This window comes from Mastomys coucha, unplaced genomic scaffold (assembly GCF_008632895.1).
Source record: "Mastomys coucha isolate ucsf_1 unplaced genomic scaffold, UCSF_Mcou_1 pScaffold22, whole genome shotgun sequence".
Lineage (NCBI taxonomy): Eukaryota > Metazoa > Chordata > Mammalia > Rodentia > Muridae > Mastomys > Mastomys coucha.
Genome location: NW_022196905.1, coordinates 7,125,149 through 7,152,874, shown reverse-complemented (window position 1 = coordinate 7,152,874; position 27,726 = coordinate 7,125,149). Strand labels below are relative to the sequence as shown.

General features: G+C 44.0%; 1 protein-coding gene and 1 long non-coding RNA gene across 12 annotated transcripts in view; one reads left to right on the top strand and one right to left on the bottom strand.

Moving 5' to 3' along the window:
- Positions 1-26,354, top strand: part of Bcl11a (BAF chromatin remodeling complex subunit BCL11A) — a 95,280-nt gene extending 68,926 nt beyond the window's left edge. For 4 of the 11 annotated variants that reach the window (XM_031341597.1, XM_031341603.1, XM_031341604.1 and 1 more), the window contains 2 exons: positions 11,927-12,028; positions 16,147-21,463. In XM_031341597.1, coding sequence (XP_031197457.1) covers positions 11,927-12,028; positions 16,147-18,167 — 2,123 coding nt within the window. In that variant the 3' untranslated portion in view covers positions 18,168-21,463. Of the gene's footprint in view, positions 1-11,926; positions 12,029-16,146; positions 21,464-25,853 lie in introns of those variants that run through there. The other 7 variants (XM_031341606.1, XM_031341599.1, XM_031341607.1 and 4 more) reach the window with 7 other exon arrangements.
- On the bottom strand, positions 25,291-25,974 carry LOC116070301. The gene is made up of 2 exons (XR_004110342.1): positions 25,821-25,974; positions 25,291-25,745 (listed from the first exon to the last, which is right to left on the bottom strand). It is a non-coding gene; the product is annotated as an uncharacterized LOC116070301 (long non-coding RNA).
- Positions 26,355-27,726: the final 1,372 nt, after the last annotated feature.

The following is a 27,726-nucleotide window of genomic DNA, read 5'->3' as shown; positions in this document are numbered from 1 at the left end:
CATGGTGTCTGGCCTTCGGAGCTAGACAACATAGTTTTGGTTCTCACAAGGGTGGACCATCAGTTGGTGAACCAGTGGCAGGCACATGCTGATGACAAGGACCTAAGTGCCATAGAGGACAGGCAAATATTTTGTGACCCCCGCACTGTCTAACCCGTGGGCCTCCTTCAACCCCCTGGCCTTTGTAACACTGCTTCTCTTGGTATAGAGAGGGCCCTCACCTCAGTGGGGCCTCTTCCTGGGGAAGTCCACAGCTTGCTCCACACTGGAAGAACCATTAAAGTCAGCCAAGAGCCGCAGGCCATAAATGCAAGATGTGATTTAACAAAAGCAGCTTTTGAGTGGGAAAAGCTGAGTGCAGTTGTCCCAACCTGTCAACTTCAGATTTCTTTCCTCCTCTCCATAAATCAAAAAACGGTTGGTGGAAGGGAGGGATAGAAGCGTTTCATTTTCGGATTTTGTAAGAAAATAAAATCAAATCAAAAGAGCCTGTCCCACGCTGGTACCTTGCATGCCAGGTTTCAGCCTGAGGCAAATTTTTGTGGCCATGTAATAAGCCTTTTTAAAATGGTGACAGACCCTTGACTCTTTGGCTTGAATTACATTGATAAAAGACATTTGATTGCGTTAGAGCTGGGGTGGGGGTACAGGACGCTTCTTGCCCGGTCGGCCTCTTTGAAATGGCGTCAGCCTGCTGTCCACCCGGTGTATCACCTGACAGGGCTTGAGCGCCATGGCGGCAGAGATCTGTGGCTTTGTGACAGGGCGCTTTCTACTTGGCAGTTGAAGGTTGAGGAACTGAGGAAAAAGGATTTCAGCCTGAGGGGCTTGTTAAGGGAGAGTGCAGTGTTTGACATTCAGAGCAGAGTTGAGGGGTCTTGACACTGGGGGCCTCTAGGTTGGGATGGCATGGAACCAGAGTTTCTGGAGACCCTCTCCCCAAGCAATCTCAGAGTTTTAAAATAAATATTGGCCTGTGGGATCCCACTAGCCCACCTCAGTGCTGTGGCCAACAACCTCTTTATTCTACACTCCAGTTCTCAAGTAGATGTTTCTAAGGAGTAGAAATGGGAGTTGATGAATGTCTAGTCTTAGTGCGAGGTTTTTGAAGGTGTTGGGGTTTGTAGATACCCCTCCTTCCACATCAGCAGAATCAGTAGACCTCAGAAGAGACAGCAGCACCCCACCTCTGAGGTGACTGGCTTGAACTGGTCCACTTCTCTCTTTTGCTCAGGGACTGTGTTTTGGATTGGTCAGTTGTAGAAGAGAGGGATTTGAAGTTGGGTAAAAAGCCAGGAAAATAACCACGAAGCTAAGAAAACAGGCCTATTGTTCTGTAAGAGAGCTTAGGGCTGCCCCTGTGCCTTGGCTGTGCCAAAGCGCTGAGGGACTGAGGCAGCACAGTGGCTGCTGCCTGTCCGCAGCAGAGGCCTGTTCTGAAAGGACGAGCTGTCAGGGAGGAGGCCCCGCCTCACAGTAGAACCTCCTAGATTGAGCCTCACCTCAGGCGAAAGGGCGGCCTAGTTCTGATCCCGAGGAGATGTCAGAACCTGACCTGCTAGACCATTTTCTTTGCCTTTGGAGCTTTGACTCCTTAAATTAGCTCTGGTAATTTCTGAGTGGTTCTCTGTTAACCATGGGGCATAAGAGATTTTAATTCTGGAGAATGTCCAGTTCTGGTTCTTGGAACCTCTTGACAAGAATATCACAGAATTCAGTGTGGGCCTCTCCCATTTTCCCTGAATTGCACGTACCACAAAATAGTCTCAGAAAGCCAAGCAATTGTTTGCAGTGTCTGTGACAGTGTAATGCAGCTTGCTGTGGCCCATCTTGAGGTCTTGAGGTGAATGGTGAGGAACCATGCGCACAGAAAGTGAACAGGGCTCTGAGGTCCAGCCTTGAACACACTACTCAAAATAATAGGATACTTCTGAGCCTATAAAGCTCACAGGGGCCAGGGCACACACTTTCCTGAAAGGGCTAGCTTTGAGGGACTTGATATTCTGTGCAGGATGCCTGCCTGATTCTTCTTGGGAGTCTTCCATTCTTTAAACCTCACCTCCTTTAAAGGGTTGTTCAGCTTAGTCCTGGAGTGTAGACTAGAAGATTGCCCAGCTAGCTGGGTTGTGTCGCCTGGGCCCTTCACATGTATGGTCTATGTCTCTCTCTCCCTTGTCACCCTTGGAAAAGCAAGGGTCTTCTTGCAAGTTTGTTCCTTTAGCGTATTCTGGCATTTTCCCAAGACTCATTAAATGGTGACACAGAGGTATAAAAACACTTGTTTGAGTTGACACAGATAAAAAGGTTAGGGTGGACCTCTTCAGAGTAGTTGGGAAGTTGTGTGTCCCGCTGGCTTTGATAGACGAACCCTCCTCTGCCTTGGTCGGTGTTATCAGAATTAAATAGTTGCTAAACACATGACTATTTTCCTGGATCTCACAGCCCAAGTACTTTCTCCTCAGCTCAGCTGACAATGGCTAGTCCACTTCCTCTGGCATCAAATACTTAACTGGAGGTGTGGCTCTAAAGGCTTGCAGTTTCCTACCCTCCTATTCGTGTTTTCAGGGTAGGATATCTATGAACATATTTCTGTGAGGCTAGACCAATTGACTGCAAGAACCACGCGCTCAGGGCCACTTCTTAGGTCTTCCTGGCAAGGGCACTGACCGCAATTTTGCCCAACTTTCAGAAGGTCTAACACACAACCAAGATTCCGTCAATGTTAACTGATAAAGGGTAATTTTTCTCGTTATGGAAAGATTGTTAACTTTTCCAAAGGTTTCCCAGCAGGCTTTCTTCACTAGCATGCTCCCCACTGAATTTAAAGTGTTTATTTACAGATCATTACCTCCTTGACAGAGGGGATGTTTGTAGGGGGAGGTGCACACGCAAAAGGTAGCATGTTAGAAGCCCCTGTCAAGTTTTGGTGATCCCAGGAGGGTGAGGAAACTTCTCTGAAGTTGTATCAGTTAGCCGATATAATTCAGTTTATACAAATTGGTTTTACCCTCTGGTTTTCCAGGAACACTCCATGCAGAATGAGGGCAGGCAGTCTGGGGCACCTGGGCCTTGTCACCCTGTTAAGATGGCTGGGGAGAGAGACACTGCATGCTTCACTGCGCAATAGTGCAGGCTCTGCCTCCAGCCCTTGCTCTGCCACTGTCCTGGCATGTGCCGCAGGGACCTTTTCCCTTGACATTTAGCCTGGGTGTGTGGGAGGGAAGCTTTTTCCTGGTTTTCTGACCTTACCTCTCATTGGCTCAGGACTCACCTCTCTGGGTTCCCTCTTTGTCCTGCAGAGGGTGAACTTTGTAAATCTGTGTCCCCAGAGGTTGAAAACCAGGGCCACTTTCTCTGTCCAAAAAAAAAAAAAAAAAAGTAAGAAAGAAAATTAGCTTGGTAATGAAGCCCACACTGTCCTGTAGGTCCCCGCAGCCAGCTGCCAGCATGGCTGCAAGGAGTCTTGGACAGGCGTGGGAAGCAGAGAGCAGTCACTCAGTTGATCCAGTCTTCTTTTTAAAGTTGAGAAGACTTAGTGCCAGAAAGAGGATGGGATTTATTCAAAGTGAGAAATGGATGGGATTTATTCAAAGTGAGAAATAGCTGGGGAGTCGCAGAGCTAGGACTGAAGCTCTAAGGTTCCTGGCTTTGCTCCAGCAAGAGAAGAATCCATGGACAGGCTATGGTAAGACTCAGTGCATTGACTAAAGGATTCTTTTTTTTTTTTTTTTTTTTTTTTTTGGCTAAATTGTATAGCTCAGACTGGCCTGGAACTCATTATGTAGCCTAGGCTAGCCTCAAATCCCCCATCCTCTTGCATCCGCTTTCTGAGGAGTAGGATTACAGGAGTCACAGTCTTGGCAAACCTTGCAGCGGCATCTTTAGCATCTTTAAACGTAGTCCCCAAGTCATCTCCATTCACCACTTCCCCCTCCCTCCCCGCAACAAGCAACCTGAGAAATGAGTTCAATAGAGTCACACACCTACCATCCTCAAACAAAGTTCTCTAAAGGTCATCAAAGGCCCCTGCTTTGGCTCTCCTCCCCACGGGTCCCAAGAGAAGAAAAGATAAGTTTAGAGGGGAGACGATATTAATGATGGAAGACACAAGGAAGTGTAGGGAAATCTCATCATTTCTCCATGGTTGTTTGTTGAAAATGGTTCAACAAGTCCAAGGCCATCTTAAACTGGCAGTGAGACATCTGAAATAGATTATTTAAGCTGGGGAAGAAATGGCTTCAAAGAACAACATGGCTATCAACACTTGGCTTGTCTGCCTCAGGAATAAAACCGTCACTTTTGCAGACCACCCACAGCTGTTAGGAGAAGAGAACTTCAGATTGGGGTGGGGGTGAGGCAAAACAGGACAGGTGAGCTTTCTGGGAGTATGAAAATACTCCACATGGACCTCTCCCTTATTTTAAGAAAATGTGGCATTTCAAAGGATGAAGCTAAAGATGTCACATTTGGATGACCACACTCACTGCTGTCACCTGGATGAATGGCTGTGCATTATTTTAGTTTGAGTGCAGCTGTCTGGTGAGGCCTTTACTCTAGGTGCCATGAAGCTGCCTTCTGCAGAGCACCACCATCTTATTCTTGCTTTTCTTCTTTGGACTTTCCAAGTCTATCTCATAAGTTAACCTCTTGCCCAAGGCCCTTTTCTCTCTTCCAAAGCGAAGGACACCGGGGAACCTCAGTCCAGTGGCTTCTGCATCCAAAGATTCTTCCAATGTCAGATTAAAAGTGCTCTTAAAAATTGTATCTATCCCAAACATGTTCTGAATTTTCTTGCCATTATTCCCCAAGCAGCACAGCTTTTTCTTAATCATCGGCAACTTTTAAAGAGATGATTTAAGAATATGGAAGAATGTTCATACTATATGCAAATATTATGCTACTGTATAGGAAGGATTTGAGCAGCTGCAAATTTGGGACCCTGCTGCCTGTGGGTACTGATAGGACAGAAGAACTTTTCTTCCTTTGGGTTTCACAGTTCTGTGCTTCTCTTATGACATGGTTTCTATGCTGAGAGTGGGGCAGCTTCTGCTCAAGCTCTGTCCTCTGTGCTGGATGCAGGCTCTGCAGAACACTCTGAGTTTTCTTTGTACTGCCCACAGAAGCCAGACCACAGCTTTGGGCATTGTGGACATTTGGTAAATATGTAAGAATGAATGAAGGGAACATACCCTGGAACACACATTTCTGCATAGGGAGGTACATGGTTAAACAATCAAAAAAATTGTTGTAAGACAATTTGTCTCTTTATTCAGCTGCCCTACCGTCTCCTCAAAAAGCCCCACTATTCTAAGGCAAAAGCATAAAGTGTAATAAAATTTATCTAATTCACCATCAAGTGAAAATACTTCGGGCCCAGAGCCAAAGAATATTATTGGAGTGAACTTTTTTCAACACCCTAAATTTAACCAGCTGGAATTCTTTTTTTAAGAACCATCCTATTCAACCTTTTGAAATGAAAGATTTGCCTTTTAGTGGGAAATCTGCATTTCAACACAGAGATGGAACACAATGTTTCTCTGGTTAGTTATTCTTCAGAAAAGCAAGTTCTTTTTTTTTTTTTTATTTTTTGAATTATATGCTTTGCTTATGTTAAAGACACAGATTGCAGAAAATTTTGTTTAGGCCTGACAGATTGGTAGCTTGCATTTTTATAGATAAGGGGGCATGGAAGATGGCATCTCGCCCTTCTTCCTTGTTGAGAGGAGGCCTAGCAGGAGACCTCTGCAAAGGGGACATTTTTAGAGGCCTGTTTGGATAATCGCAGGTCTGAAAGAGGAGAACTGGGCATACAAAAAAAGTAGAGACTTAAAGGAGTGGGGCAATCAAGCCCCACTGTGTAGCATTAAATGCTGTAAAGACCAACCAAGCTTCTAAGAAGGACATTCTAGAGGGTGGCATTCAGGATGTGTTCTCTCTTCTGCATTTGCAGAATGGATTTTAAGAGACTCACTAGGTGTGGTGCTGCAACAATTTAAGCCTGGCATTCAGGAGGCAGAGGCAGGCCAATTTCTATGAGGCTGAGGGCAGTCTGGTCTATGTAGCAAGTTCCAGGCCAGCTAGGGCTACATAGTGGGATCCTGCCTCAAAAACAAAAATAACAAAGAACAAAACAAAGATCACCTTGACTTAGTAAAACCTCAGCCAGTGGGGAAAAAGACACAAAGGGTAAAACGCCCATTCTAGAACCAAAGGCAACAGACCTTGGCAATGCCAGAAGGTTAATTAGGAGCTCTTCATGCAGTGACAGAGCTGCCAGGTGTTCAACCCAGGTGAACACAGTTCAGGACATGGCCTCATCTGTTCTAGAATGTCCTGGTAAATCAGAGGCTCTAGGAAGAACTGGTAGCCAGTATAAAAATGCAGGTCAGGAGCTAGAAGTAGCTGACCACACAGCATATTTAAGGGCTGGGTTTGCATTTTAGTTAGATAAAGAAGGTTCTAGATGAGACTACTTTCTAGGAGAAGGGAAGACCAGAGGATTGTGGAGCTGAAGGGACTGTTCTGTGTTCTGGCCATTACCTCTCACAGTGGTTTGCCATGCACTCTCTTGAGAGAGAGAGCGGAGCTCTCTAAGCTTCTCACTTGGAGGCACAGTCAGCTGCATGTACATGGTTAAGAGGGAGATACCCACACACATTTTAGAGAACAGCAGACTTCTTTGTATTCTTTAAAGGGGACTGGGATGTTTACTTTAATATTACTTGAGGGGGCTTGCTGGGCTAGGGGTTAAAACCCAGGGTCTCACACATACAGGACAGACAAGTGCTCTACCACTGAGTCACATCCTCAGACCTGTGTTTTGATCCTGATAGAGGCTGTGTTCCTGAAGCATTGATGAAGTGTGTTGAAAGTGATGCTCAGGGCTTAGCTGTCTCCATGTGCTGTTGCTCAGGGATGAGCATCCAGACATGTGGCTGGCTGTATCACATGCCTACTGGTTAGCTGCAGCAGCAAGTAGCATGGTAGCGGTCAAGAAATCTTTGAGATGTTCTTGAGGAAACCCAAAAGTTGATTTAATAGTTTTCAATTTGAGAGGATTGCGCTGAGGATCACCTTGTGAAAAGTTTGTACCCAGTGACTACAGAAATGCAAAGTGACCAATATACAACATTAAATCAGAATCACTCTAAATGGTTGCTTTTTAGTAAGACGTGGAAAATAAATCATTATTCTTTTATTCAGTCATAAGAAAACTTCACAGCCTAACAATATGTAAGCCATCTGAGACCCCAGAAGGAGCAGGTCTAAAGGGACCTTTTTGAAGAGACAGTTTGAAAAGACTTCTACCCAAGGAGCATGAAGCACTTAGAAACTTTCAGAAAAAGGTGACACACCACACTAGAGAGTCTGGAAAGAGGAAGACAAGTCCAGTCTTACCTGTGTCCACGCAGCAGGCCCCCACTGCAGCTGTAGAAAGCAGTTGAGAATTCCTGCCTGCCTGATGTATGGTAACTGGAGTGTTGTCTCATGCGGGCTTCCTACTTGACGAGGAGCTTGGACCAACTAGGTGAGTGATGGATGGTCAGAGGGTAGATTAGTTCTAATTAGTTCTAATTAGTTCAAAGTTCTAATCATAGCCGGGCTGACCCACGCAAGAATGAGGACTTGCTTTTCTTTTTAAACTCCATATGGAAGGACCTTTAGGAATTCCGATTTTGTCTCTTAATCCTAAGAGAGTAGGGTCATGGAAGGGACAATCTCATGGTCCATGGGTCTCTGCTTACAACTGTCAAAGCTTCTGGTTCCCTACCTACTTTGTGCTTTGAGTTAAGTTGTGCTTTGACTTGACTCTAAGTCACCTGGAGGGCTGCTTAATGTAGACATTCCTCCACCCCGTGCAGCTTCTGATCTGGTGACTCTGAGGTTAGTCCAAAGAATCTGCATCTCCAACAAGCTCCACGATGAAGCTGGTACTGGATCTGGGTCTGCACTTAGGAACCATTCACTAAGGGCGCCCACAAAGAAACAAAGCAAGACATAATAGATCATCACTTCCAAGCCAGCTAAGGAGCCCACTTCTCTCTGGGGAGAGGAGGCTGGGAAGCAGCACGGCTCTCTTGCCTCTGCTGGGGAAGGCAGACCGGCTCTTCGAGTTCATGCTCAGGAGCATTCATTGTGACACTTCACTCTGCCTAAGCTGTGATGAAACAACTGAAGGCATCATAGCAAGAAGTTAAACCCTAGGGAGGCTATTAACAATTTAGCATTTCCAGTTCATGTGGAATGTCGATTCTCCTTGCTAGGGAGAACATTAAAGGGTGGTTTTAGTGGAAGAAGTAGCAGAGCCGCTTGACCCTCATCCTGGAGAGGACATTCAGGCTGCCCCCACCCCTTCGTCTCTGTCACAATGACCATGACCCCGTGCTGTTTCCTAAAATAAATTACTGGCTAGGGGCAATACTTTGTTCCCCCTGAACTGGCTGTCTGCAGAGGAAGCAGAGGTAGAGGATGTGTTAGCAGAGTGGTTGGTCACAGGCTCTTGCTGCAGAGCAAGTACTGTGTTCCAGTTCAGGACACTGGGGGTCAGTGTCCTTAGGCCTTCTGAAAGCCTTGCCACATAGCCGGGCTGACCCACACAAGAATGAGGACTTGCTTTTCTTTTTGAAAGTTTAGTATTATGTATTTTTGGTATAGCTGGGGAGTGGTGGTGAAGAGGGCTGTACATGTGTCATGACATATGGAGATCTGAGGACAACTTGTGGGAGTCAGTTCTGGGACTGAACTTAGGTCCTCAGGCAACAAGCACACTTACACTCACTGGGCTATCTCTCTGGCTCAAGAGAACCTTCTTTATTGGCAGTTCCTAGCAAGTGAAGACCACAGCAGAGGGAACAACGAAGGGGGAACACAAACACTGGAATCTGGGAACTAAATCAAATCTTAACTGTATTATGACTATGCACACAATCGTGAGTGAGCAAGACCTTTACTTTCAAGCCCCCAGTCTCCTATCTGTAAAATGAAGACACAGATGGGTGAGCACTGAGGTTGCATACAACGCTAAGAACAAAACTCCAAACAAATGGTGAAAGTGGAGCCTCGCGTGCTTCTGTCACCGAGACCTCATGGGTCCCCACTGCACTGAAATTACCTTGTTTCTTGCTAACAGGTTAGCAGGCATTTAGCAGCGCACATGCACCATCCAGCTGGAGTTGGCTAATAGCTCTCCCATTCCTTGTTGGAGTAGGGTCTCTCCCCAGAGCGGCAGGGAGTTTGAATTTGGACTCTCCCCATTCAGGGAGCGGTTCAGGGACTATGTTGCTTTTGTGCTGGGGTCACGGGAATACCTCAGGTGTGTGGTTTTCTGAGAAAAGAATTTCATGCTCTGCCACAGAAAAGCTCGCTGAGGCAGGAACAGGTGCAAGAGTGGATTCTCAGGTTTCTCCTTGAGAACTTCAAGAACTTAGCCGACAGCTGATTTTTTTTTTAAGCCCACTCCCAATTTAGCACAAACAACAAAAGGGGCACATATTTGTTTCTTGAACCAAGTCTCCCACAGTTGCAGGTTCCTTCTTGTGGTTTTATTTGGGCTTTGGTCTGAGAGGAGACGGTGTCTTCATAGATGGTCTAAGGTAGAGGTTCTCAGCCTTCCAAATGCTGTGACCCTTTATTTATTACAGTTCCTCACGTTGTGTGACCCCAACCATCAATTATTTTCATTGTTGCATCATAATTGTAATTTTGCTACTAATATGAATTACAGTGTAAGTATCTGGATAATGCATGATATCTGATATGTGACCTCTATGAAAGGATAATTCAACCACCCACCCCAGGGGTCTCAGCCTACAGGTTGAGAACCACTGTCCTAGGCTTCGTACGCCTCCATTATAGTACAGCAGTAGCAGGTTTCTTCTGCAAGCCATTGTTATCCATCGGGTTCCTCATAAAAGGGAGTCTGCCCAGCAGTCCTGACTTGCACTTGGCAACATGTGTATAAAGTGACCACAATGCAGTCCTGACTCACACTTGGTAACACGTATATAAAGAGATCACAATGCATTTCTTAAACTTTTCCACTTGTGACTGCTTTTTACCTAAGTTTTCAAAGGACTCTCAGTATGCACTTGCATAAAACAAATATACAAATCAAACATTTACTTAAGATATACTATAAGAAAATTTATTTTTAAGCAATTATTTGGTATGCCTATAATCTTAACATTTATTAAAGACTAAAGCAAATTTGCATACTAATAAGATGGATGAATATATTTATTTTTACATAAATAATGAGATCTTGGCTTAGTATTTGGTACAACAGGATGGAGAGCACCTCAGTGTTTTTCAGGGTTCATTGATATTTTGATTTTATAATCACTAATATTGAGAACCCACTTCTCATAAATATGTAGTTCAAAGTGGCAGTAATGTGTTTATGGCTGCTTCAGATGTTGCTGGAAATTCTGTATTAATTCAAAGACATAATTAGTTTGTTTTTTTTCTCCAGAAACTCAAAAGTTGGTGATTCAAGTAATGTTTTAAAATAAAATGTTCTATGTATCAGCAATGTAATCCAAAGACAGACTGATTGGCCATACAGGAGGATGGCAGTAGGAAAGTGAGAGGCCTTTGTTTTCTGTGACTAAACCATTCCATTTCCATAAGAGCAGACACTGTGTGTGCAGCAAAACTGCTGCAGCTGAAAGCATACGACGCTGTGGAGCCTGGGTCAGGCAGGCGGTGCTCCTGGTGCTGCGTAGCCTCAACGGCCATGCACAGTGTAACATGCACACGCTGTGTTTTGGAACCAAGGCTGCAGCAATACACAACATTGGGCAATTTCCAACAGCTTCAGAGACAACCTTAGACATTCTTCTGCCACTCTGAACTACGTATTTGTGAAAAGTGGGTTTTCAGTGTTAGTTATTTGAGTGGGGTTGTGGGGTTGTGACCCATAGTGTAGGAAACTGTCCTGGACCTGCTCACTGGCGATGTTTTCCAGCGCTGTTACTTTTATATGCCCTGTCCACCCATCATCAAATTCAGCTTCTCTGAACTCCAACACATGACCTTCCTCTGTCTCCCTCCATCATGAGGTCATCCTCTACAGGGGCAGTTAGCTGGGTATATTTGGGAACACTGAGCACAGGATTCCCAGGGCTAAAGGTGCTTATGGCTCTGTGATGCACACTCAGTGAGAACTCGCCTTGCCTCAGGGTATGCAGTAGGGTGCAGAGCATAGGACTTAGGTTTGATGCTGCTGCTGCTGAATACTTTTTTTTTTCTGCCTTGTCACTTTGTCACATTATCCGTTACATGAAGGGATATAAGTTAGGGTCTTGTCCAAAGTCATTTAAATACTAAAAGTGTAATCTTCATTCTCATTGCTTTGTATTATGGAGAGGCGTACCTCCATAGGGTAGGCACTGACAGGGCTCAGAAGTGCGGGTCCTGAGTCCTGAGAATACCTGCAGTTTCTCAGGAAGCTATTCCCTGAAAGAGAGAGTGGGTCGGAAAACCTACTCATTTCCTACTAGCCAGTTGTTTGCATGGGGTTTGCCTAAAGTTGGTGGATGCATATAAAACAGCCTTGCAGATAAATTCTGTCTTTTCCTCCCAGCCTACCCATGTTATTACCAATTTTCTCCTTGCTATTTATATATATATATCTTGTAACAATCAACTCACAACAAATAAGAAAATGGACCCAAGAACCAGCCCTTACTTTGTACTTCAACCCAACCCCTTCCTTGTTGTCCAAAAAGACCAAAATTAAAGACAAAACAAAACCGGTGGGAAACAGCTCTCCACTGCGGTTTGTTTGGGGCCCTGGGCCTGGAACTATCTGCAAGGCTGCTGTAATGATGTTAATCTATTTTAATGGAAGGGAAATGTGATATCCTGTGGTTTACGATGCTCATTGTTTATGGTGGTGGTGCTTGATTCTGGGTTTCTTTCACAGATAAACTTCTGCACTGGAGGGGCCTGTCCTCTCCTCGGTCTGCACACGGAGCTCTAATCCCCACGCCCGGGATGAGTGCAGAATATGCCCCGCAGGGTATTTGTAAGTTGAACATTATCTCTTCTACAAATGTCCATGTGTGTAGAGATGAGAGTTTCTGGAAATTAGCCTTACTTTTTAAGCACTGGAGGGAGTTTCTTCTAGCACAGACTGCCACCTGCATATATATTAATCCACTAATCACTTAGCACCAGCCCTCCTCCCACCTGTAGCCCCGAGAGTGAGGGTGACTTTCCCTCCCTTTACCTGGCACCATGGCTGGTGGCTAGACCATCTGTGTCCACAGTCAGTCTTATTGCTGGACACTCACTCCTACGGCCTCGTAGGTGCTTGGACTTATTTGACGTGCATGCTTGGGAGGGTCCATGATCACAGGCAATTTTACAGTTACTCTGGAGGCATCCTGATGCATGTTACATATGCATTCACATGTGTATCTGAATGTGGTATATTTATAGATACACATGGTATATTGTGTGTGTGTGTATATATATACACACACACACACACACACATATATATATATATGCACAACACATAGAATTTCTGTTTTTCTCCTTATCTTAGAGGAAGATGTGCAGAGATGTAGGTAAATTGTGAAGAGCCCACTGTCGCCTTCTCACATGCATGCATCCACCACCACTAACTTTTATAGCAGGGATCTCTTTATGAAATTCAGATTTATTTATTTATAAACATGTTTTCTGAAAGATGTCTTAGAAACCAAGTTGGCTTTCTTTTCTGTGTAAAAGTGTGTGGTATGAATCACGCACGGCCAAAGTATTTGAAGGAGGAGTTCATTTCATCCCAAACATACGTGCGAGGGCCTGCATCGAGGCTGCCATGGACCTTCCTTTCCAAACCACTCTGGGAGTATGATCTGGTTAGGTACAACACACACACACACACACACACACACACACACACACACACACACTTCTTTAAAGGTCTTGTTTTTAATGTTGTTTCACATGTAGGAATCCAAGGCCCAGGGACATTTCAGTTGGGCACCAGGTCACAAGCTAGGAATGACATTCAGGGGCCCTGTCACAGACCCCCTTGGTTTTTCAAATGGTGAGGCCTCAGCCACATGACTTTCTCATGTTGGTGACACATTTAGAAATGGAGAGCATTCCTTCTTATAAAATGAAATAAAATATAAGTCAGGAAGTAGGTGGGCTAACAGCTGGGTTTAACCCTTTCAGTACCTTGAGTTCTTGTACTGCAGAGGGGCAGGGCTCAGTTTATTGCTCTAAATCAAAACAATCCTGGTAAATGCCCAATGAAGCTCTCAAAGTGAGAAGTTGATTTTCATCAGAGTAAATGAAGAATATTATTATATTTTACACATCAATAAATCAATGTAGCCCTAATTTTGCCATGCAGGAAATCAATTCTGGCCTTTCTAAACCATCAAAGATGTTATGAACAAAGTAATTTCACAAATTACAGCGAGTAACACATTTATTGATGACTGCAGTTGAGGAATTTAGAGTCTGTGAACGCTGTAATATAATGTGGTGCACCAGCATGAGCAGGGTGTGCCATGCCCATTGCGTGGCGGAATGGCAGTGCATCGTTTGCTATTAGTGGACTGGTAATAATTACCAGTTTCCGAGCGGCTCTTCCCGTGTCATCTTCAGTCATTGACATCGTGATTACAGTAGGTGCCCTTGTGATCTAGAATATCTAGTTGATGGAAGCAAGGGAAGGAGATAGTGAAGGCCGTGTGTGTGTGTGTGTGTGTGTGTGTGTGTGTGTGTGTGTGTGTGCGCTCATTACAAGTTCAAAAGCCGTTTCCTCTGGCCCCATGTGTGAGAGGAAAGAGAGCACTGTAGTGTTAGCCTCCTGTAGCATGACCACACAACTGACTCTGGAAAAGTCATTTTTGAAAGCAAAGTAAAATGGCCCTTCCTTAAGCCTCATGGGAAGTTAACAGATGAGACGCTCCATGTGCTTAGGATGCCCAGAATCTGGCTCTTATCAGGGGCTTCATCTTGGCACATTTGAAACCGTCATTGCTAATTATGGTCCCATTCCCAGGCTTTAAGAGATTATAAGGGTCAGATATGATTTTAAGGCTTTTGGAGTGACGAAAGTATTAAGGGTTTGGCTCAGCTGAGTGAAGCGCCTTAGTTACAGGCCTCTGATTGTTAGGCTAAATATATGATAATGATCCAGAGTCCTAGGGAGGCAAAGAGGAAAGCCATGGAGGGTCACAGTGCCTGGAACCAGATTTTTTTTTTTCCTGACCATTTAGAGCCCAAGTCATTGTTCTACAACAACAAAAAATTATGAAAAAATACTCTCATTGAAGCCTTTTATTTCTCTTTGAAGAAAAGAGGCAGATAATGTGATTCTAATGTCAGCATTTTCTTTCAAAATCTCTGCCTTTCTTCCTCCCTCCACATTAGACAAATGTTTGAAACCTAATTTTGGTATCTTACCATCTAATCTTGTTAAGGAGATTTCCCCAGGAGTGGGCTATATTGAGTGAGATTATAAATGCATTGTAAAGTAAATTACAAGGTCAGGGCAGGAGTCCATTATTTAGACAAGCGCTTGAGCAAGGCTGGCTTGTTTTGGAATATGAGTGTTTGGGGCTCCTGAGAAGACCTTGGCAGCTTTTCTTTCTGACTTGCTAAATGGAGGAATCATATAATTGATGAATTCCTCGTGCCCACTCCTTAGCTCCCTGGTGAATTTTGTTCCATTGAAAAAGTTACTTAGGAATGCTAACCATGGGCTTAGGGGACTGTTCTAGCTTCACATAGGGAGAGAGTGTATTTCTCAGTTATACTTTAAGCCCTGGCTTTTTTTTTTTTTTTAAAGTCCCTGGGCCATTAGCTAGTCTCACCCTTGTCCCTAGGCCACTGTCTCTTCTGCGTTCTTAAATGCTGCAGTTGGCTGGTAAACTGTTGGTTGGTTACCCTATATATGTGTACATATATATAAACATGTATGGGAATATATATTTAAATTTAGCTATCAGGAAAAAAATGAATGATTTTTGTGAAGTCAAGCTGGACACCTCTTTGCCAAAGTGGCATTTACCACTCTTGGGTTCTTTTCAGTAAGAGAGAAACAATGTGACTTGAGCAGGGCCCCTCTCCAGACAGCTTGGCTACTGGCCAAAGAGTTGACTAGCTGAACTGTATCTTTCTGTTTCTTTCTCAACTGGAGCTGAGTCTCAGCCGAGGGCGCAGGATGTTGTATAATTTGGTTCACGTTGTTAGCCTCTCAAAATAATGAGGCGGTGGCTAGGGTAGCATTGCTCAGCCTGCCGCCTGTCATGGTGCTGGCTGCCGCCGCCACTGCTCCTACAACCAGCATGCTGGGTCTGCTAAAGTTGGCACCAACCACTCCTAACTTCTCTACTCTCTCTTGTGTTGAATTGGGGCGAATGCCTAAGGATTCAATACAGCTTTACAGTTAAATCAGAATTACATTTTTCTTTTGAGATTTTATTCACAACACCCCCTTGAGATTAAACACAGGATTATAGGTTGTTAAGGAACCCAACACAGACTGGGGTAAGAGAATGCTGCCACTCTCTTCGGCTAAACCAACAATTAGTGTATTTCCAGTTGAACCATGTAGGGTCAGGGATTTGTATTGATTTTTGACCTTCTCTTTTTGATATCTCTATGCAGTGATATTGCCTTGTTAGAATGTTAAGCTCTACTATGACCCACAGGAAAATGGACTAGCACCAGAGGTGTCAGGGTGCAAACATTTCCCTGAGTGACACCAAGCTGACTCTGGCCTTGACCTTGTCTTGTCTCAGTACCCCATTTAACCAGTGAGACAGTGGCACAGAGCTGAAATGACTTGCCCACAGCACAGCAAATGGAAGACATTTGCTGAGACCCCTAGAACAGAGTGCTGCTTTTGACAGAGCCTGGACCGGTTAGGACTTTGTACTATGGGGCTTGACTATGGAACTCTTGGAACTGAGTTAAATGTCACGAAGACCAGTTTGACAAATATTTATTGGGCTCTAGACATGGCAAACAGCATGCAGACACCGGGGTAGGTGGGTGAAGGCTGAGGCTTACAGGATGGGGCCAGGAGAGGCTGGTTGTTGGAACATGAATAAGCAATTGCTGATGCCTGCCACAGTGATTAAACATTGATGTTGGTGTTGTATTGTTTTGCAGGTAAAGATGAGCCCAGCAGCTACACATGTACAACTTGCAAACAGCCATTCACCAGTGCATGGTTTCTCTTGCAACACGCACAGAACACTCATGGATTAAGAATCTACTTAGAAAGCGAACACGGAAGTCCCCTGACCCCGCGGGTTGGTATCCCTTCAGGACTAGGTGCAGAATGTCCTTCCCAGCCACCTCTCCATGGGATTCATATTGCAGACAATAACCCCTTTAACCTGCTAAGAATACCAGGATCAGTATCGAGAGAGGCTTCCGGCCTGGCAGAAGGGCGCTTTCCACCCACTCCCCCCCTGTTTAGTCCACCACCGAGACATCACTTGGACCCCCACCGCATAGAGCGCCTGGGGGCGGAAGAGATGGCCCTGGCCACCCATCACCCGAGTGCCTTTGACAGGGTGCTGCGGTTGAATCCAATGGCTATGGAGCCTCCCGCCATGGATTTCTCTAGGAGACTTAGAGAGCTGGCAGGGAACACGTCTAGTCCACCGCTGTCCCCAGGCCGGCCCAGCCCTATGCAAAGGTTACTGCAACCATTCCAGCCAGGTAGCAAGCCACCCTTCCTGGCAACGCCCCCCCTCCCTCCTCTGCAATCCGCCCCTCCTCCCTCCCAGGCCCCGGTCAAGTCCAAGTCATGCGAGTTCTGCGGCAAGACGTTCAAATTTCAGAGCAACTTGGTGGTGCACCGGCGCAGCCATACTGGCGAGAAGCCCTACAAGTGCAACCTATGCGACCACGCGTGCACACAGGCCAGCAAGCTGAAGCGCCACATGAAGACACACATGCACAAATCGTCCCCCATGACGATCAAGTCGGACGACGGCCTCTCCACAGCCAGCTCCCCTGAACCTGGCACCAGCGACCTGGTGGGCAGCGCCAGCAGTGCGCTCAAGTCAGTGGTGGCCAAGTTCAAGAGTGAGAACGACCCCAATTTGATCCCAGAGAACGGGGACGAGGAGGACGACGAGGAAGAAGAGGAAGAGGAGGAAGAGGAGGAAGAGGAGGAGGAGGAGCTGACGGAGAGCGAGAGGGTGGACTACGGCTTCGGGCTGAGCCTGGAGGCTGCGCGCCACCATGAGAACAGCTCTCGGGGCGCAGTGGTGGGCGTGGGCGACGAGGGCCGCGCCCTGCCCGATGTCATGCAGGGCATGGTGCTCAGCTCCATGCAGCACTTCAGCGAGGCCTTCCACCAGGTCCTGGGCGAGAAGCATAAGCGCAGCCACCTGGCCGAGGCCGAGGGCCATAGGGACACTTGCGACGAAGACTCGGTGGCCGGCGAGTCAGACCGCATAGACGATGGCACTGTTAATGGTCGTGGCTGCTCCCCCGGCGAATCGGCTTCGGGGGGTCTGTCCAAAAAGCTGCTGCTGGGTAGCCCCAGCTCGCTGAGCCCCTTCTCCAAGCGCATCAAGCTGGAGAAGGAGTTTGACCTGCCCCCGGCTGCGATGCCTAACACGGAGAACGTGTATTCGCAGTGGCTCGCTGGCTATGCGGCCTCCAGGCAGCTCAAAGATCCCTTCCTTACCTTCGGAGACTGCAGACAATCGCCTTTTGCCTCCTCGTCAGAGCACTCCTCGGAGAACGGGAGCTTGCGCTTCTCCACGCCGCCTGGGGAGCTGGACGGAGGGATCTCGGGGCGCAGCGGCACGGGAAGTGGAGGGAGCACGCCCCATATTAGTGGTCCGGGCCCGGGCAGGCCCAGCTCAAAAGAGGGCAGACGCAGCGACACTTGTGAGTACTGTGGGAAAGTCTTCAAGAACTGTAGCAATCTCACTGTCCACAGGAGAAGCCACACGGGCGAAAGGCCTTATAAATGCGAGCTGTGCAACTATGCCTGTGCCCAGAGTAGCAAGCTCACCAGGCACATGAAAACGCATGGCCAGGTGGGGAAGGACGTTTACAAATGTGAAATTTGTAAGATGCCTTTTAGCGTGTACAGTACCCTGGAGAAACACATGAAAAAATGGCACAGTGATCGAGTGTTGAATAATGATATAAAAACTGAATAGAGGTATATTAATACCCCTCCCTCACTCCCACTTGATGCCCCCCTTCACCCCTCCCCCATTGTCCTTCTAGCCCTACTCCCTGTAGGATTTTTTCTAGTCCCATGTGATCAAACAAACAAACAGACAAACAACAGAAGTAATGGAAGCTAAGAATATGAATGAGTGCTTGTCACCAGCACACCTGGTTTTTTGCTTTTTGGTTGTTTTTTTTTTTTCCTTCTTTTTCTTCTTTTTTTTTAAATTTTAAATTCTTTATGTTCTCACCGTTTGAATGCATGTTTGGGGCAATACTATTGCATTTTACGCAAACTTTGAGCCTTTCTCTTGTGCAATAATTTACATGTTGTGTATGTTGTTTTTTCCCCTTAGACAGTATGTATGGTATGTTATGGCTATTTTAAATTGTCCCTAATTCATTATGAGCAAACATGTTGCTGTTTCCAGTTCCGTTCTGAGAGTGCGAGAGAGGGAGGGTAAAAAACAAATCATGCTGCATAATTCTGTAATATATATCATGTCCAGCTTTATTTTATAACATGAGGAGGGAACAGTGTTTGGGTTAACCAACCCTCTACAGACAGAACAGATAGCACTGAAAAAAAATGTGCTAAATTTCTGTCTCTAAAGGGTTACATGTATTAATTGGAGAGGGAAAAAAGGCCTTGAATTGACAAATTAACAGAAGAACAAGTTTATTCTATCATTTGGCTTTTAAAATGAGTGCCTTGGATCTATTCAAACCATGTTGATGGTTTTTTCTGCTTGTTATAAACTTGTAGCTTAATCCAGCATTGGGTGAGGTAATAAACTTTAGGACCTAGCATGTAATTCTGTGTTGTATTTCTCACAACAATGGCTACCTAAAAATATGACCCATTATGTCCTAGCTAATCATCGATTTTTGCCTTTAACTTTGTGAACAAAAACTGATTATACCAGTATAAAAGCTACTTTGCTCCTGGTGAGAGCATAAAAGAAATGGGCTGTTTTGCCTAAAGTTTTATTTTATTTTATTTTATTTTTTAAATGGTTATCAAATTGAATGTGAAATGTGCAAAGGCCCTGGAATGTGATGAAATACATTAGCAAGAAATTCATCTTATGACAATACTTGTTTAGAAGGATACATTTAATGAAATTTTGGCGCCAGAAGAAGTAGATCCAGCTCCAGTTGGTTGTCGAATGGACAATCGAATGATAAAGCCCTTTAGAGAACATTTGAAAGAACAGGCTGATATAGTGAGAGAGAGAGAGGGAGAAAGGGAGAGACAGAAAACAGTAGTGATTTGTTAGCACAATGTGGTACTGCTTGCCATTTGAAACTAGAACAGGTGTATAAGCGACTAGTGATACAATGATGATTAGCTATGAATCTCTAAGACTTACATTTAATGTGACATTCTTCAAAAGAGAAGAGGAAGACCTTTAAGAGCAGCAGTATCTATGTCTGTGCTCCCTGAAAGTTGTACTTCATTTCTTTTCCATACACTGTGTGCTATTTGTGTTAACATGGAAGAGGATCCATTGTTTTTAATTTTGTTTTATTCTTTCTTCCTTCCTTTCTTTCTTTTTTCTTCCTTCTTTGTTTTAAGCTAGCATCTGCCCCAGTTGGTGTTCAAATAGCACTTGACTCTGCCTGTGATACCTGTATCTTTTCTCTAATCAGAGATACAGAGGTTGAGTATAAAATAAACCTGCTCAGATAGGACAATTAAGTGCACTGTACAGTTTTCCCAGTTTACAGGTCTTTATTAAGGGAAACGTTGCAAGAATGCTGAAAAAAAAATTGAACACAATCTCAATGATGAGCATTAAAATAATAATAATAAAAAACAAACAAACCTAAAAAAAAAAAAAAAAAAACTAAGACAAACGTTGCCAGCCATTTACTTGACTAATGAGCTTACTCACTTGGACGCAACATTGCAAGCGCTGTGGATGGAAACAACATACTTAACATAGAAACGAATGACTCTTTCACTTCTACAGTGCAAGGATTTTTGTACAAAACTTTTTTAAGTATAAATGTTAAGAAAAGAATTTTTAAAAAGACACGTCATTATGTTTAGGGGGGAACAGCATTTTAGAGTTCCATTGTCTTGGTGGTGTTACAAGACCTGTTATCCATTTAAAAATGGTAGTGGAAATTCTATGCCTTGGATCACACACCGCTCTTCAGGTTGTAAAAAAGAAAAATAAAAAACATACATGGGGAAAGGTTTAAGATTATATAGTACTTAAATATAGGAAAATGCACACTCATGTTGATTCCTATGCTAAAACACATTTATGGTCTTTTTTCTGTATTTCTAGAATGGTATTTGAATTAAATGTTCATCTAGTGTTAGGCACTATAGTATTTATATTGAAGCTTGTATTTTTAACTGTTGCTTGTTCACTCAAAAGGTATCAATGTACCTTTTTGTTAGTAGAAAAAAAAGACAGGCTGCCACAGTATATTTTTTTAATTTGGCAGGATAATATAGTGCAAATTATTTGTATGCTGAGAGAGAGAGAGAGAGAGAGAGAGAGAGAGAGAGAGAGAGAGAGAGAGAGAGAGGTGTGACATTGTACAGAGAAGCCATATAATGGCCGTTTGGGGAGCCTGCTAGAATGTCACATGGATGGCTGTCATAGGGGTTGTACATATTCTTTTTTTCCCTTTTCCTGCTGCCATGCTGTATGCAGTACTGCAAGCTAATAGCGTTGGTTTGTTATGTAGTGTGCTTTTGCCCCTCTTCCCCGATCACCCGACATTCCAGCATCTTACCTTCATATGCAGTAAAAGAAAGAAAGAAAAAAAAAGGAAAAAAAAAACACAATGTTTTGCAGTTTTTTTCATTGCCAAAAACTAAATGGTGCTTTATATTTAGATTGGAAAGAATTTCATATGCAAAGCATATTAAAGAGAAAGCCCGCTTTAGTCAATACTTTTTTGTAAATGGCAATGCAGAATATTTTGTTATTGGCCTTTTCTATTCCTGTAATGAAAGCTGTTTGTCGTAACTTGAAATTTTATCTTTTACTATGGGAGTCACTATTTATTATTGCTTATATGCCCTGTTCAAAACAGAGGCACTTAATTTGATCTTTTATTTTTCTCTGTTTTTATTATTTTTTTATTTGGATGACCAAAGGTCATTGCAACCTGGCTTTTTACTGTATTTGTTTCTGGTCTTTGTTAAGTTCTATTGGAAAAACCACTGTCTGTGTTTTTTTGGCAGTTGTCTGCATTAACCTGTTCATACACCCATTTTGTCCCTTTATTGAAAAAAAATAAAAAAATTAAAGTACAATGTAAGCTTCTTGTGTCCTCATTTGACACACTCTGTAAATTACTTTCAACAAAATAACAGGTTTTGAGAGAAGGCCAGTTAGTCTTTTTCAGGGTCATTTCTATGGGCATTTTGATGTATGTATTATACCCTAAAGGAGCATAATATACTTACTATTATTAAAATAGACATACCTCAAGCCATGGAAGTAGTTTTAGGCATTTACAGTTTTAGATCAGTTGGAAGGGAATTCTTGTGCACTGTTCAAAACTTCTGCTCAGTGGGATTTACTAGGTACTGTGAGCCCAGGAGCTGCCCCTCAGTTGTCTCCTTTGGATTTTCTGCTGTACCTGTTGTGTCTAAAAGTCCTTTCTGTTCTTCCATTTATTTCCCTGTTTTATTAGAGTGTGATGCCAAAAAAGGGGGCCCTTAAACAAATAGCTCCCTATTCTGCATAATGACCTTTCCTCATAATAAAAGTGACCTTTCCCCTCAACCCTAAGCATTCAGAAACAATGATAGCAAATATATTAAATCTGTTAAATAGTAATAATGAAAAAAACGAGGAGAGGAAAATTATAGGAAGAACAAAACAGAAACCAACAGCAGCCAAGGGTGAGTCAGATGGAGCTAGGTCTTGGGAGGCCACTGCTGAGCTCCGAAGGTGCACTGTGGTTTGCCTTGTGGCTCAGAAATCCTATGGTCTGTACACGCTACAGATAGTCTTAGGTATAAATACATACATATATGCTTATATATCTATAGATATATATGCCTATGTATAGATAAATATATATCTTGCTGGTGGTGGCAAATGAGGGTCGATACATGACCCTTCAATTAATTATCTTTTCATATTTTGCAATGGCTTGAAAGGCAGGTTAGGTCTGTTTTAAAAGTCCTCTCCTTAGAAATTTGTGTTATTGGTTTTCCAACTACTGCATGATGGCAGCTTCAGTTTGCTTTATTGTAAAGCCCGTGCCTCTGTTGGTGCTGTCTCCCTGTTTCCAGTGTAGGTGAATGGATCCAACAGCATTTTTTTTTTTTTTATTTTTGTAAGACCCTGAACAAAAAAAAAGCTGTTCTGTTGTCCTCCCGTGGTAGTGTTTTTGTCGCATGGTTCTTTCCCAATGGTGACTGTGAAGTGGCCTCTCCGTGTAATGCCTTTTATCCGAGGCCAGGAGACTCTTATCTTTTTAAGTATTGATGAAGTAAGGTGTTTGGTTCTTATTTTTATTTTTTAAGTCTGTTTGAGTGAGAAAGGGGACCTCACCAAGGGGAGTAGGGATTTATTGCACAGGTGGTAGGATGGGATGAGAATCAGGCACCTTTGGAGAAGTTGGTATTTGTCAGTGAACTGAGGAAAGATACCTGTGTTTTCAGTTGGGTACCAAACTGATTCCAAAACAAATAGAAATATTTCTCTGTGCCTTGTCATCTGTAGATAACAAGATGATGACAACGGATGCCTCACCAGATTAAATATCCATACAGCTTCTGCATGTCCCCAATGTGCTTTTGAGGGGAGCTCGGAGTGCAGCTGTGCAGATTTTAGATACAATACTTATTTTAATTCCTCAGTATATGATGCTCTTAGTGTAATTAGATTTTGCATCCTGACAGACAGAATTAATGGTGGATACGATATCCTTATAAGTTGAGATATCTTAAATCAAATTGGGAATGGGGAGGGGCACGAATATCTGGTGATAAATCACGGATTATGTTTGATTTACATGGTCCCAAAGTTAAATAAATTTGTTGGGAGACAGCTTCTTCAGGCTCCATCTCTTCTGACTTATTGCAATCTTCTGATAAAATATTATTTCTGAAGCTCAGCGAGCAATGGGGGCATGGAACTTTAGACTCCAAGAATAGGACTTCCATGTGACATTTCCTATCCTAAACCCAAACCCTTTCAATTGTACTAGGAAGGAATTTTAAAAACACAAGTTTCCCACTGTGGCATTCATTACTGTCACCGAGAATTCTCAGTTAAGGGTTTGTAAGTCCTGGCATACAGTAGAATGTATGTGAACCCTTGGAGCCTAGTATGCTCCAAAGGAAATTTTTTTAAGCCCTCTATTTGAGAAAAACTTAATAAGCGAGAATAGAGCAAATGCTATTATCACACATTTTAGTCCTTAAATTCTCCAGTGTGAGTGGGCCCGTCCTGAGACCATTTTCTCCCCTCCTGGTAGGATCTTCAGGAAGTCTGAATCCAACACGTTTTAAAGGTTGCTAAGACATGGGGTGAACATGGTACTTCCAGTGTACCAGCTGGAGCAGGAAGTGTGAAGTAGTTGATTTCTTTCCCTCGGGGTGTTTTGTGGATAAAACTGTTTATTTAAATACCATTTTGTATATGCAATAAGTCCATATTGTATATATTCATAATGGTTGAAGTGAGAACTCAGAAAGAAGAGGTGGTGGGAAGGGCGGACTAGATACTACTTCATCTGCAAAAATAAGGAGACAAACCGCTTATCCACAGATACTGGGAACTGGGCTGAAAGGTACCAGAATTATTTGGGACCATCCTGAAAAGAAATTGAGAAGCTCCTGGGCCAGTCTTGACCTCCCAGCATCTCACCCTGAGAACTAGGAAGGAAATACAGTGTTTTCTGCATTAATACACCCTCTCCCCCACACACACATGGTTGCTGACCCCTGTGGCCATCACTATGGAACTCTCTTGTCCCCTGGCCTAGCGTGTTCAGGAGTACTTTTTAAAAGTTGTGGGGATTTTGCTTCTATTGGCAGTGTTCTTGCAACCTACTTGGGGAATTATATTTTGAGAGAATGCAACCATTGAAAGCCATGATCTCTATTCAGTGTCTTCCTGAGCATCTCCCAAGGCTTGCCCAGAACCTAAACAGACACTAGAATGCATAGGCTATATCCCAGCGCTGCTGTCCCAGCACACTGTAGACATGGTGTTTGACCCATGTCTACATTTGCTTTCCTGCAATTCACTACTATCCTGTTAGCCCACTATCATTCCCTACAGCACAGGGAATAATCGGCCTTTGGGGAGGAGTCCGGCCTGATTCTAATTCTGTGTCATGGGAGCAGCAGATTCCTCCCTCCCTCCCAAATGGGAAAAGGAGAGCCAAAGCAGTTCATAAGGGTCATTGTACTTAAGCAACCAGACTTGACTGAACGCAACTCCATGATTGATCCAAATACTGCTTTTTCTTTCTGTCACATGGCAAAAACTATGTAAGGAGGACACATGAATCTACCGAATTGTTCAGGGACAAAAAAGAAAGGCAAATGAAACACCTTCCCCAACATTTCTTCTAATGCAGAAGAAGCCCGTGGATACCTAGGGGACTGAGTGTGTTTTTGAGTAACAAGGAATATAGTACATGCTTATGCTGTGCTTTTCCTATTAGGACTTTAAGTATAAGTAGTGGGGCAGACAAAGGGGTCTGGAGGGGCATCTATAAAAGCCTCAGGGGCAGTGCTAGCACTGGACCAGGAATGGGATTCCCCAGAGTCCACCTGGTCACAGCAGGCCCCTCAGTCCAGGCCTGCACTGCTCAGGGGGGCTATGTGAGAAGACAGCTGAGCTCCAGACCCCAGGCCTCCTGCCTCGTGGAGTCAAGGGAGAAGAGGCCCCAGACCCCTGAAATTTCAGGTTACCATGGCAACGAGTCCTGTAATGGCCCAGTAGTAGCCGTCCTTCCCAGCACATCTGGACTCTGAGGTCACTGCGTCAAGTCAATGCCCACAGCAAAGGGGGACCTGCAGGAACATTGCCACTCCTGTCCCTTCACCATTCCTGTTTCCCCATGACACACACACACACACACACACACACACACACACACACAAAAGGCAAATAAAATCTCTGCATGTTTGAAAGAAACTACAGGCAGTTTGGGTGCAATTTGAGGGCAACTCTTGGGTTCTGGTTTCCTCTTGAGAGACTGTCCACTTCTTGTAAATCGTTGGCTGCCTTGACGTTGGTGACATTTCATGTTTTTGTTGAGCTGCTTTTACATCAATTTTGATTTTTGTTTCTTTATAATTTTATTATCATTTTAAGAAAATGTCTTCCTCCCCTCCTCCCTCTCCCATTATCCTTTGACTAAAGGATTGTTTGCTACTACCTTTTCTCAGTTGTAAGGAAGAGAGTTTCCTTCCAGGCGTGTCCCAAGTTTGGTAGGACTTCCACGTCTTGGGATAGGGAGTCTGGGTCCTTGGGGTAACAAGGCGGGAGGTGTGGGAGAGCTCCTTGGCGGTGGGAATATCCAGGGAGGGGAGAGTACATTTGAGATCACGGCAGTGGCTCAACCTGTAGTTGATTTAAGTCATAATTTTAAAAAGCTAGCAAGAGACCAGAAAGTCACCAGGCCAAGTCACACTGTACCTTTTCCTTCCTCTGTCTCCAACCTCTTTCCAGGTCCTTCACACACCCCCGTTCGGCGTAGTACCCCGCGAGCTCAAGATGTGTGGCAGTTTTCGGATGGAAGCTCACGAACCCTTAAGTTCTGAGAAACTTTGAAGCCCCCAGGGGCGGGGCGGACATGCACCGCCCAGCCGAAGTCAGCGAGCTCCGTCATCCTGCTAGATTGTGATGTTTTCTGACAGTAGCCTCCAAGGAGACAAGAGTCCTGCCGAGTCCTCCCAGCCTGGGCCTGCAGTGCCATTTTATTTATATTTTTTAATAAAACGTAAAAACAAAAAAAACAGACCCACATTGGAACAGTGAATCCGTCCCATCCAGAGGGCCCTAGGACTGCCGCAGTTGGAGCAACGTCCAACCCTTTTGAAACCAGCCAACCTAATTACCCGTATTGTGGAAATGAGCATGAGCCCCCAACCCCTCGTTTCTATACATTCTATGTTGTCTTTTAAAAAGTGTGCTTAACATTGACATAATAAATGTTTGAGCTTTAGGCGGTGTGTGCTTGTTTTTTAATTTTTAATGCTTGTAAGACAATGTGGCTGCTTCAGGCTTTATGTCTGTGTACCTGTTTCTTTCAGAAGCTGATAGGGTGGGCAGAAGGACCAGACTCAAGTGCCAGGCAGGAGATGTAGAAAAGGAAGTAGGCTTTTTACATTTTCAAAGAGAATCAAAATGCATAACTAGGGAATAAATCATAGTAATATCATAATTAATGTAGTAGTATAGCTGTTTATTAATGCTGACGTGTGGTTTTCCTCTCTGACTTATAATTTGCATACCATTAAATAATGCATAAATATGGCACATTGAATCCCCTTTTTCAAATACACACTTTTGGTGACTACCATGTAGGGTCTGAATTTGTCTGTAATGTAGTTCAAGAAAGATAACACTGCTGCATAAATGGTAAATGTCAGGAGTTGCTTATGAAATATTCTGATGTTAGGATTCCAAATTTCTAGCAAATAGGTCTTAATACAGACAAACATGAGACTCTTAATACATCTAAAACATCTAAACATGAAAATGTGGGGAGGACCTTAACAAGGGAAACCATTGCTGGGGGAAAGAGGTGTCTATCAGGGCACTCCATTGCCACGATGGCTGCCTCATATTTCAGAGATCAGTGACTATAGTCACTCTAAAGATAGGTGCTAAATTCAGCAAGAACTTTTCTCAGTTTGGTATTTTCCACTGTCTACAGATCCAGGAGAGAATTAAAAACAATATGGCATATTAAAATAGGCTCATAAATAATAGATTTCAGACACCTGTGCATTGCAGATTTACATATTGGCTGTGAACCTAAGTGGGGAAAATCTTACCCATTCACCCTCTGGCTAGATTACCTAACCTAGTAAAAAGATAGCAAAATAATTGGCAGCTGGATTCCTTCCTGCTTATTCATCATAAATAATAGTGCTCTAGTTTATACTCTGTGCGGGACTTTCATGTGCATTGCTTCATCTGCTCGTTGATGGGGTGAGCAGCTTCCACCTTGCAGGAGCACAGCTAAAGCTTGCTAAGCCCGTGTTGGGAAGAGGCTTCTAAACCACAGCTGAAGCTACTAAATTTTGTTCAGTTAGAATCAAAGGGCATGCCTCTCTCTAAGTGCTTCTGCTGTTAGCACACAGGCTAAACAGGCTCACATACATGTGTATCCATACACAGAGAACGGGATGTCTATTGATGGATCAAAGGGCTCCTCTCCTCATCCTCTCTGTGACTCTTCCTCTTCCTCATCCTCTCTGTGACTCTTCCTCATCCCCTGTGACTCTTCCTCTTCCTCATCCCCTCTCTGTGACTCTTCCTCATCCTCTCTGTGACTCTTCCTCTTCCTCATCCCCTCTGTGACTCTTCCTCATCC